General features: G+C 51.9%; 1 protein-coding gene across 1 annotated transcript; it reads left to right on the plus strand.

Moving 5' to 3' along the window:
- The first annotated feature begins 10,099 nt into the window (after window positions 1–10,099).
- Window positions 10,100–11,059, plus strand: LOC148592953 (olfactory receptor 14A16-like). Its single transcript, XM_088533004.1, has one exon. The coding sequence runs from the start codon at window positions 10,100–10,102 to the stop codon at window positions 11,057–11,059; it is 960 nt and encodes a 319-aa protein (XP_088389130.1).

The raw sequence follows: 11,059 nt of genomic DNA on the forward strand, positions 1-11,059 counted from the left end.
AAACAGGCCAGTGCTGACAAAGAGGGAGACCACGGCCAGGTGTGGGAGGCACATGGAAAAGGCTTTGTGCTGGCCCTGCTCAGAGGAGATCCTCAGCACAGCTCTGATGATCTGCACATAAGACTCCACAATGAAAACGAAACACCCAAAGACTAAACAAGTACTAACAACAAGAAAGCCCAACTTCCCTGAGGTAGGAGTGTGAGCAGGAGAGCTTGAGGATCTGGGGGATCTCACAGAAGAACTGCTCCACCACATTGCCTTGGCAGAAGCGTAGGGAAAATGTGTTTGCAGTGTGCAAGAGAGCATTGAGGAAACCAGTGGCCCAGGCAGTTGCTGCCATTTTGACACAAACCCTGATGCCCATGAGGGTCCCATAGTGCAGGGGTCTGCAGATGGCAACATAGCGGTCATAGGCCATGACTGTGAGAAGGGAACACTCTGCTGATATGAAAAAGGAAAAAAATAAGGTCTGTGCAGCACATCCCGATTGGGAAATGGTCCTGGTGCCCCATAGGGAATTGGCCATGGATTTGGGGACAGTGGTGGAGATGGATCCAAGGTCGAGGAAGGAGAGGTTGAGGAGGAAGAAGTACATGGGGGTGTGGAGGTGGTGGTCGCAGGCTACGGCTGTGATGATGAGGCCGTTGGCCAGGAGGGCAGCCAGGTAGATGGCCAGGAAGAGCAAGAAGTGCAAGAGCTGCAGCTCCCGCCTGTCTGCGAACAGCAGGAGGAGGAACTTGATGTGTGAGCTGCTGTTGGACATTAGCTCCCTCCAGTCACATGGGACTGTCTAAAGAATAGAAGATATGGAGAAGTTAAGAGAAACTTTTGAAGAAAAACGCCGTGAAGTCATTCAGTTGTCTGACACCATCCTCCATTACCTCCCTTTAGTAAGAGTATCTTAGTGCAGTTGCTTTGCTTGAGCTCCATTTTGCACTGTTTGTTGTGAGGAGCAGGGACATCAACACGGGAACTCCAGGAAGTCTGTCATGCCATACAATAGCAGGAACTGTGGCACGCTTGGACATTCACCTTCTATGTCAGGTGAAATCCACTCACAATGTAGACAGGCTTTTCAGCATCTTTACTCCCAAGACCACACAAAGGGGTTTGAGGAACATAGTTTTATGGAATTATTCAATATTTTGTAGTTTCTTTGACATGTCCTTGTCACTCCTGAGGAATGTTCCACAAAGGACAAATCCTTGGAATTTCAGCCCTGAATCCTTAGAGAAATGCACAGTCACTATGTGCAGAGTGGGGACATCTTGTTTATCTATTAGTCTTGTTCCCATCTGTCCTGTACACGTCTCCTTGAGCTAGAGGATCATCATGTTCTTTATGCTGCCCTCAAAGGAGGCCAGGCTCTGCTGAGAGCAGAGCAGTGCAGTGTCTATGTGCCCATCTCCAAATTTCTCACCCTTTCTCCACACACCTAAGGGAGGTCTCCACACTCCTGGCCAGAGACACACAGGGCTCATTTCAGCTGCTCATGGACAGCCTCCCACCACCACCTCCATACCCTCAGCATCTCGGCAGCTTCCTCACATGTCACTCAGATATCACGGATAAGCCATGAGACAGCAGAGCCTTTCTGGAGGGCAGGTGGCAGGCTGGCGGGACACCGCGGGGAAACAGCAAAGGGAGCGTTAGCACTGAAGAAGGGCTCTCCTTAAGGGAGAGTCAGTGCAATGCCTAGGCTCACAGGCTGGATTTCCAGGAGCTCCACAGGACAAAAGGGGGCTTGGGAAATCTCACTCCCACGCAGACCCCTCTGTTCCACACCTTGTAGGATCAGTGTCCAAACTGCAGCTGAAAACATCCAGCTGCAAAAAGCTGAGAGCAAGAACAGGAAAAGCATGGACGGGAGGGGAAACAAGGAGCAACACCATCAATGTGCTGCCAAGGGAGGCAAGGAGAGGGACAGAGAGGCCTTCTGGAAACCTTTCACTTGACCGTCTGGGTATGTCACCTCTCTGAGGGGGACGTCGCAGGGCAGTCCCTCTTAGCCCTTTGGTGGGGTGGCAGGCAATGGGCCTGTGGCAGGAGAGCTGCCCCTCTCCTCTGCTGCAGCTCTGGCTGCAGAGGAGGAGGCTCCTGCCCTGCACCTCCTGCCCCTTCCCTGCCCATCTCCGCTGCCTGCAGCTGTCCCTGCTACCAGCTCTTCCTCTATCCCTGTGTCCTGTCCCTGCCATTGCTCACAGATCCCATATTGTATCACCCTCTGTGTGCTCAGTTCTGCCCTACAGAAACCCCTGGGCCATGTCCAGGGGCAGCTCTGCAGTTGCAGTTCCTAAGGAGTTGGTCACATGAGGTCCTATGAATCCACAAAGATGATATGGATGCTACCTGTAGGCTAAGGTGGGCATGAAGCACCTTGCTGAGGCTTCTCACAGACCTACTGATCTCTAGGCACGAAGATCTAGGACTCCCAGTTCCCTGACAAAACAGAAAGCTTGTTCCTTCATTCCCCCTGCAATATTAAGGAAGCGGAAAGAGCAGAGAGAGGAAGGAAAGCTCCTTCCCTTCCAAGTGGCCCTTCTGATCTTGCTCCCCTAAAGGGCCCCTCACACGTGCCCTGTGTATGAGCTGGAGCTGTGAGCAGACTTCACTCTGCAGCAGCCTCTTAGCAGCAGAATGAACCTGCCCTGACGGGTGTCTGTCTCCCCACGCAGCGCTTCCCCGCAGCGCTATGGGGAGCACCCTGGGCAGTGCTGCCCCTCGCAGGCTGCAGAGTCACTGTCCCGGGCACACAGCACCCTGGGCCTGGGGGATGCTGCTCTCAATCACAGCCCATGCAGAGCTGGGTGCAGACCGCAGCTTCACACCCCTGCGTCTTTCCTGGGAAAAGGGAGCAGGATGCCCTGTTCCTGTGACCGTGCAGCAGGGAATCCCTGCTCTGAAGCATCTCCTCCTCCTGCTAAACCCTGGATACTCCAGGAGAGAGACCTTTAAAATCCCAATCCATAATTACATGAACTGAGTTCAGAAGAGCCCTCCAGGAACCTCAGCAGCATTGTCCTGCAGCTAGAGACTCACCGTGTCGAGGGCTGGGAAGGTTGCTCCCACAACAGCTCTGCTCTGTCCTCCCACTCCACACTGCCGTTCCCCTCTCGCTGCCTTCTCTCCTCTGCTGTCCGCAGCAGCAGGCAGTGCCCGCAGCCCTGCTGCTCTTGGCACAGGAGCTGCTCCTGCACTCGGCTGTCTCTGGGCAGTGCTGCCACAAGCTGCATCTGTCTCCAGATGCTGCTCCTGAGCAGGGGCTCTGAAGTAGAGTCCCAGCTGAATTCAGCAATTTATCTATCCCTTGTGCTTATTACTCCTGCGAAATTATCACTGGAATAGACTTCAACACTCCCTGATGTTCCCTCTCTAAGTACTGAAGGAAGACTGATGCTAGAGGGGCAATTGCTCTCGTCAGAAATTTTCCACCTCTTATTTGCAAGAGTTGGAAATATCCTGCTCTGAAAGCCCTCATACACATCTCTTAGCTAGACAGGACACCTAGTTCGGGACAAGAAGGGAGTTCATTTAACCATGGTTTAGATATTGATTCCAATCTGTCAATATGGACATGTCATGCTGGTTTAGAAGCCCCTGGCATGCAGTGGGATTCAGCTCCCTGCCCAGAACTCCATGAACATAAAGGCTGTGGGATTCCCCTTTCCCAAGCTGAAGGATGAACTCCAACGATGACTGCATGGGAGGCCCTCGTCCAAGCTTCTGCTGTAACCACATCAGATGCAGGGTGGGAGTCAATTGCCTGGTGACACCAGGTGACATCTGAAGAGACAGGGTTGTCCCAGGCACGGGCTAGTGTCTATTGCTCTGATAGAGCAAATGTGATACTCACATCTTTCTAGAATGCCTGGTCAGGGCCCGGTGGGCATCTTCCTTGGCCATCTGAAATAGCACTAGGTGTTCACTAGTGTTAGAGCCACACTCACTAGGAAGCTGAGACGCGTGGAGATGTTGACAATGTGAACTGTGACTGTAATTCATTTCGGACACTAGATTCAGTGACACTGAAGTAGGCCTGCAAGGCCATGATACATGCCTGGGATTTCTAGCACATCTGCATGGGCAGGAGCTATGAGGAAACTCTGCATTTCTATAGTAGTTGCTAGGAAAAGACCCCAGGTTCTCCTACTTGTGCCCAGACATTTGCACAGAGTCTGTTGGGGGCCTGGAGCCAGCTGTGTCCCCCAGGGAGTAGTATTGGGCCCAATCCTATTCAACTTCTCCATCAGTAACCTGGAAGAAGGAACAGAGTGCACTCCCAGCAAATTTTGTGATGATACAAATGCGGGAGGCTTGGCTGATACACCAGGGGGCTGTGCAGCCATGTTCCTGAGTTAGGGAAAGAGGACTGGATTCAGCTGCCACTTGTAGGTGCCCAGGCCCCTGGAGAGGGTGAGGAGGTGAGCCCCTGGAGGGCTCAGGAGGGATCTGCTGAGGACAGTCCCACTCATTACAGAGCTGGGACAGGCGCCCATCCTGCTGGAAAGGGCTATGGAGCCACCATGGAGCACAGGAGACCTCCAGGGGCAGAACATGCCTGGAGTGGGGGTGAGTGCTGTGCTGGGAGAGGGGCTGCCCAGAGGGGCTGCGCAAATTATTAATGTATTCAAGACATAGAAAATACGGGAGCGATGACAGAGGTTTCCTTTATAGTCAAATGGAGAGAGCAGTGGACACTAAAAGGCAAGGGCAGATAAACAGTTGCTGGAAAACATTCAAAACAGTCCTTCATCTTTGCAGGCAGAGCTCAAGTGTCTGAGCACCAGCACCCGGTGGGACTTGGAGATGTCCCAGTGTCTCTGAGTGACCTGTGTGGGCCTGAAAGCTCTCGCAGGGATCTGTGGGAGAGCAGAGCTCCTCAGAGCTGCAGAGGGAGGCTGGGGACAGGGGACCACGGCACCTGGAATGGCACCAGCTGTGCAGGACTCTGCGACTGCATCCCACCCACTTCTGAAAATCACTTCCCTTTTCAAGAACAAATGATCATGTCAAAGTTTAGTGTACTAAAACACAACAATGAAGAAAGGCGGAAAGTATAACAAATGATTTTTTTTCGCTTTAATTCTTTCTCTTAATTTCTTTCTAGAGTTGTTTTTAAACAAATTTTCTAAACCTTTCTGTTACCATCAGTCTTATACCTGTAAGGTTTCCTTGTCCCACTCAGAGCCCAGTGATCAGAAAAGCCCCCTGCTCTCAGCTGTCCCTGCCACCCCTCACTCTCTGCACAGAGCACGTCGCACTTGGAGGTCTCGTCTTCTCTCGACTGGTGCAGAAATTTGGGGACCAGCTTCAAGGGAATGCTCTGTTTTGGCAGGGCCAACTTTGCACAGACAAAATATACCCAGTTACATCAACGCCCAGGGCCAGGAAGAAATGAACCTTCCCCAGAAGAGCTCTCAACTCTTCCCTCATCCTGACTCCCCTTCGACACCATCCTTGTCCTCTTCATGTTGGTGCCATCCCTGCTGCCCGTCTCTCCCTTCAGCCCCACTGCTCACCTCGCTCCCGCTCTCCTGCAAGCCTGAGAGCCCGTCTGTGGGCTGGGAGCAGGCGTTCACCTGGTGCTCCTTGTCCATGTTCAGGATCCTCTTGTGGGGACCTGACACTGGCACCAAGGGGAGCCGTTCCCTCCTGATGGAGCTGCTCTCCTCAGAGTGGGGAGCCTGGGGTCTTTGTCCCCAGCAAGGGCATGGTCACCATGGGGCCCGTCCCCTCACAGCGGCCTTATGGACATGAAGCCACTGCCATCACAAAGCCCTGGTGGTTTCCATGGGGACATTATTCCGATGCCCTGGTGGAGACCACTGAAACCCTATCATGATGCCTTTGTGGATACTATGGAGATCCCATCATGATTCCTTGGTGGAGACCATGGAGAAAGATGCCATCACAATGTCTTGGTGAAGACCATGGGGACCTCATCGTTATTGCTTTTTTGAGATCTATAGGAGAGAGCTTCACAAGGCCGTAGCTGTTGCTCTGCCCAATAATCCTCATACCAACAATCCTGACTGGCTCTCTTTCCATCCCTAAGCCTAGCTCCCTGCATCCCACTGCTCTCTCACCTGCACCTTTCCCTATCATTTCAGGCCATCACCTTCTCTCTCTTGCTGGAGTCTTCTTCTCCCCTGACTCACTCCCAATTTAAGGCTGTCCTCACCAGCTTGGCCAGCTACTTGATGACCTTCATGTGGGCAGATGGGAAGAGTCTCCTTCCAAATGAAATGTGACACCCGGTAGCTTTGCTGCCTTGCTGTGGGCTCAGCTCCAGGTCCTCCTCCAAATCCTGCTAAAAAAGTAAAAGTAAAGTAAAAAAAAAATCTTTTCGTCCTCTCCTTTTTCAGCTTGTAATAAGCTGGTATGAGTGTACAATAAAGCAATATGAATTACGATATCTGAAATGCAGATTTAAACCATGAATCCTTAGGACATGTTTCCCCTTGTTGCATGAGTGCATGCCCAGATGTGCAGGGATGCTGCTGCTGGAGGCAGGTTCTGTGCATCACTGTGCCAGAGAAAAGGCCACCCCAAGGACACTGGCTGAAGACTCCAAAGCCCATGGAGAGATCAGCAGGTTATGAGGAAGCTCCAAAAGTCCCTTTGCCCACTCTGCCTGTTGACAGCACCAGTAGCACCTTTGCTGGGCCTGTCTGGCCAATAAGCACAAGAAAGGAGGTACTCGAGGGGAGCCAGGCACTCGAAGACCATGCGAGTGCCATAGGGACCAGGGTGTATGTGTGCAGGTGCTGTAGGTGGGCACATGGAGCACTTGTGACTGTCACACCTGCCTAGCCTGAGGGACAGGGCAGGATGGCAGATTTCTTGAAGAAATCTCTAGAAAAATGAAGGTGCTGTTGAAGAAGTCCCTGTTCATATAATCTAGCGGGGTAAGCAGGAATTCAGGGGAGGGGAGCTAGAAGGGTTTGAGAGTTCAGAGACCAGAGCACAGAGCTTGGAGTGATGTGCCTCCTCTTTTTGCAGCATTCTGCATGTAGGTGGGACAATTTTCCTTGCAGTCAGTGCTGGAATTCATTGATTAGGGTAGAGGTAGGAAACTCAGCATAGCCTGGGGCACTTGCCCAGCAAGCACTGCAATGGGGCATGGTTTTCCTGCAGGTGCCCTGCTGCATCTGCTAGAGACACATGGTTGTGCTGGACACACCAGGCATCTGACAAGGCCCTGCCAGCATTTTTCTGTGCCATCAGATCAAGTAGCTGCATTGAATTACCAGAACTGCTGCTTTATGCCAGAATCTTTATACGCCTCATCTTCATAGTTTCTGGGGCTGCCATTGTATTTGGCATCTGGGGTCATTTCAGATGGGCGATGCAATTCTCCTGAGGCCCCCACCCTGATGCTCTACAATGATGCAGGTCTCCGAGGAGCTGCATCAGAGCAAGTGGACACTGGCACATGCCTTGGACATTCTCAGTCTTTTCAACTGTCTCCAGGTGTTTGTGTGGGAGCAACAGATTCCCATCCTCCATCTCCAGTGATTGCAATTGCATCTTGGACAAGGAGCTGTCTTGCAGACCTCTATGTTGAGCTCACTTCAGTTTTGAAAGGGGAATCACTTGACCTGCCTGTGGAGTTTGCAGGATTTTTCTGAATCCCACTTCATGCCAGGGACTTCTAGACCAGCATGAGATGGGCAGAGTGACTCATCCCCTGAAACTGCTGTGAGGGGGACAGAGCCCTGGAACAGGCTGCCCAGAGAGGTTGTGGAGTCTCCTTCTCTGGAGATCTTCAAAACCTGCCTGGATGCCACCCTGTGCCATGTGCTCTAGGTGTCCCTGCTGGAGCAGGGGGCTTGAACTTGATGATCTCTAGAGATTCCTTCCAACCTTCAGCATTCTGTGATTCTGTGAAGATATGAGCATCAGAGGTTCCACAGGAGCGCATTTCCATTTCTCATAGGTAGTCATACTCTGATGAAAGAACTTGCAATGCTGAAATAGTTGCTCTCCACTCAATGGGAAGAGACAACAGGTGATTACTTCACTCTATTCCAGTGAACATTCCCCAGGAGGAGGGAGCACAAGGGACAGAGAAATTGGTGAGTTCAGCTGGGCCTCTGCTCCTGAGCAGGGCCAGGCTCCTGGGACGGAGGCAGCTCGTGGCAGCCTGTCAGCACTGCCCAGAGACAGCCGAGTGCAGGAGCAGCTCCTGTGCCAAGAGCAGCAGGGCTGCGGGCACTGCCTGCTGCTGCGGACAGCAGAGGAGAGAAGGCAGCGAGAGGGGAACGGCAGTGTGGAGCGGGAGGACAGAGGAGACCTTCACAGCTCTTGACATGGTGAGTTTGTGCTTACAGGACAATGCTACGGAGCTTCTTGAAGGGGACATAAGAAGCCATCACACCCCATGGCTGGCAGCATTTTTCTCTTCTTTCTTCTGGCTTTTGCAGTGCAGAGGAAGAGGAGCTGCTTCAGAGCAGGGATTCTCTAACATACCACCTATGAGCTGCCTTCCCCAACAGAAACAGCAGTGATGTGAAGCCGGGTTGTGCAGACAGGGTGAGAGGTCTGCACTTCAGAGCTGGGTCCCTGCACCCAAAGGTGCTGTGTGCCTGCAGCAGTGATTGTGTCGCCTATGAAGGTCAGCACTCAGCCTGCCCAGGGAGCTCCCCACAGCACTGAGGGGAGAAGTTCTGGGTGGGAGGATTATCCTCTACCAGGACAGGCTCCTTCACCTGCTGGGAGGTGCTGCAGGGGTCAGGTCTGCTCACAGGTCTAGCTGTGAGCACATTTCAGGGAACACTTTGCAAAAGGAAAGGCAAGGCAGGCATTTCCTGAAGGAGAAGCCAATGAGATGGTGCTTAGAATTTCCTTCCACTTGGTAAGAGGAAAACGGAAACAAAACTGTCAGATTTGGACAACAGAATGAGACTCCTTAAGAGATTCAAGGAGCAGGCAAAGAGTCTGCCAGGGACATCTGAATGTCCCCTCACCCATCCCTTAGTTCATAGACAGCACCAGCTTCTCCTGGGCTGCTGCATCAGGGTCTATCTAAGCTGCTCCTTAGCACCTGCAAACACGGGGGTGCCCCTGGACAGTCCCCTTCTCCTGGGAGGTTTCTGCAGGGAGAACTGGGCTCGCTTGTGAGTGTCGTTGTCCTTCATGTGAGTGAGGTGCAAGTACACGGCAGTGAGGTGCAAGGCTCAGTGATGAAGCAGGTCCCATGACAAAGTCCTTTTTCTCCTGTTGGGATGCACATGGGTTCATGCTGAGTGTGATGGAAATGCCAAAGATTTCTGTTCTATCAAATAATGCTCCCACATTGAGGAAGCACCTTTGTGTGTTTCTGTGTGCATCATCATATATATTATATATATGCACATTTCTATATCAACAGACTCCTGCAGTGACCCTTTTGCAGAGAACATTTGATTTCCGTGTATTGAAGAGCCCTGCCATAGAAGGGGAGGCCGTCGACTCCTGCAGATTTTGTGCAGCAAAGCTACTCCTTCTCTCTGAAGTTTCTGGAAGACAGGCTCAGATGGTGAAGTGGCATGAGGACAAGGTCTGTCTCTAGACATCTCGACATCTAGAAACAGGTAAGGTCTTTCCTTGCTTCCATTTGACTGTTCTCCTCCCTGGCTGGAGTCAGATCTGGTGTGACAGATTCAGACACAAATATCTCTGTGGAGGAGGCAAGATGGATGGGGACAAATCCTTCACAAAGCTCTTCCCCTTCAGACACAACTGGTGTGAGCGCTGTATTCAGCTCTGATGCTGGTGAATGGAGAATATTCCCAGCAGAGTTTCCAGGCCAAGTCCCTTCCAAGCAATGCAAGACGCCATTCCCAGGCATCTCCAGAAATGCTAATCAAACAGTAGTTTGACACATCCAATTATATCTGCAACACAGCAGAAACAACTCCTTTGGAGCCATGGGAAGTGGGTCCCTGGTGCAGGGAATACAGCCATTTCAATATGGATCACCTGAAATGGGGCTGAATTAAGGGAGAGAGGAAATATGGGGAATTTTTGAGAAACTGAAATGGTTTGGCTCAAACAAGTCTGCTCTAAATTTTTGCTTTCTTTCCTTCCATGGACAGGACTCCCAAAGGAGCTAATGTCCAACAGCAGCTCATTCAATGAGTTCCTCCTCCTGCCATTTGCAGACACGCGGGAGCTGCAGCTCTTGCACTTCTCGCTCTTCCTGGCCATCTACCTGGCTGCCCTCCTGGCCAACGGCCTCATCATCACAGCCATAGCCCATGACCACCACCTCCACACCCCCATGTACTTCTTCCTCCTCAACCTGTCTGTCCTTGACCTAGGCTCTATCTCCATAACCATGCCCACATCCATGGCCAATTCCCTGAGGAACAACAGGATCATTTCCTACTCAGGATGTGCTACCCAGGTCTTTCTGGTAGCATTTTTGTTTTCAGCAGAATTTTCTCTCCTCACAGTCATGGCCTATGACCGCTACGTTGCCATTTGCAGACCCCTGCACTACAGGACCCTCCTGGACAACAGAGCTTGTGTCAAAATGGCAGCAGCTGCCTGGGCCACTGGTTTCGTCAATGCTCTCCTGCACACTGGGAACACATTTTCCCTACCCCTCTGCCATGGCAATGTGGTAGAGCAGTTCTTCTGTGAGATCCCCCAGATCCTCAAGCTCTCCTGCTCACACTCCTACCTCAGGGAAGCTGGGATTATTGTGATTAGTGTCTGTTTATTCTTTGGGTGTTTCATTTTCATTGTGGTGTCCTACATGCAGATTTTCACAGCTGTGCTGGGGATCCCCTCAGAGCAGGGCCGGCACAAAGCCTTTTCCATGTGTATCCCGCACATGGTCGTGGTCTCCCTGTTTCTCAGCGGTGGCACGTTTGCCTACCTGAAGCCCCCCTCCATCTCCTCGCCAGCTCTGGGTCTGGTGGTGGCTGTTCTGTATGCAGTGTTGCCTCCAGCAGTCAACCCCCTCATCTACAGCATGAGGAACAAGGATCTGAAGAATGCCCTAATGAAACTGGCTCAGTCGGTGCTAGAAATAAGCTCCCCCTCCTTTCTAACAAGTGGTTCCTAA

Source organism: Tinamus guttatus, unplaced genomic scaffold (assembly GCF_059628265.1).
Source record: "Tinamus guttatus ecotype Peru unplaced genomic scaffold, ASM5962826v1 Tinamus_guttatus_pri_ptg000474l, whole genome shotgun sequence".
Taxonomy (NCBI): Eukaryota; Metazoa; Chordata; class Aves; order Tinamiformes; family Tinamidae; genus Tinamus; species Tinamus guttatus.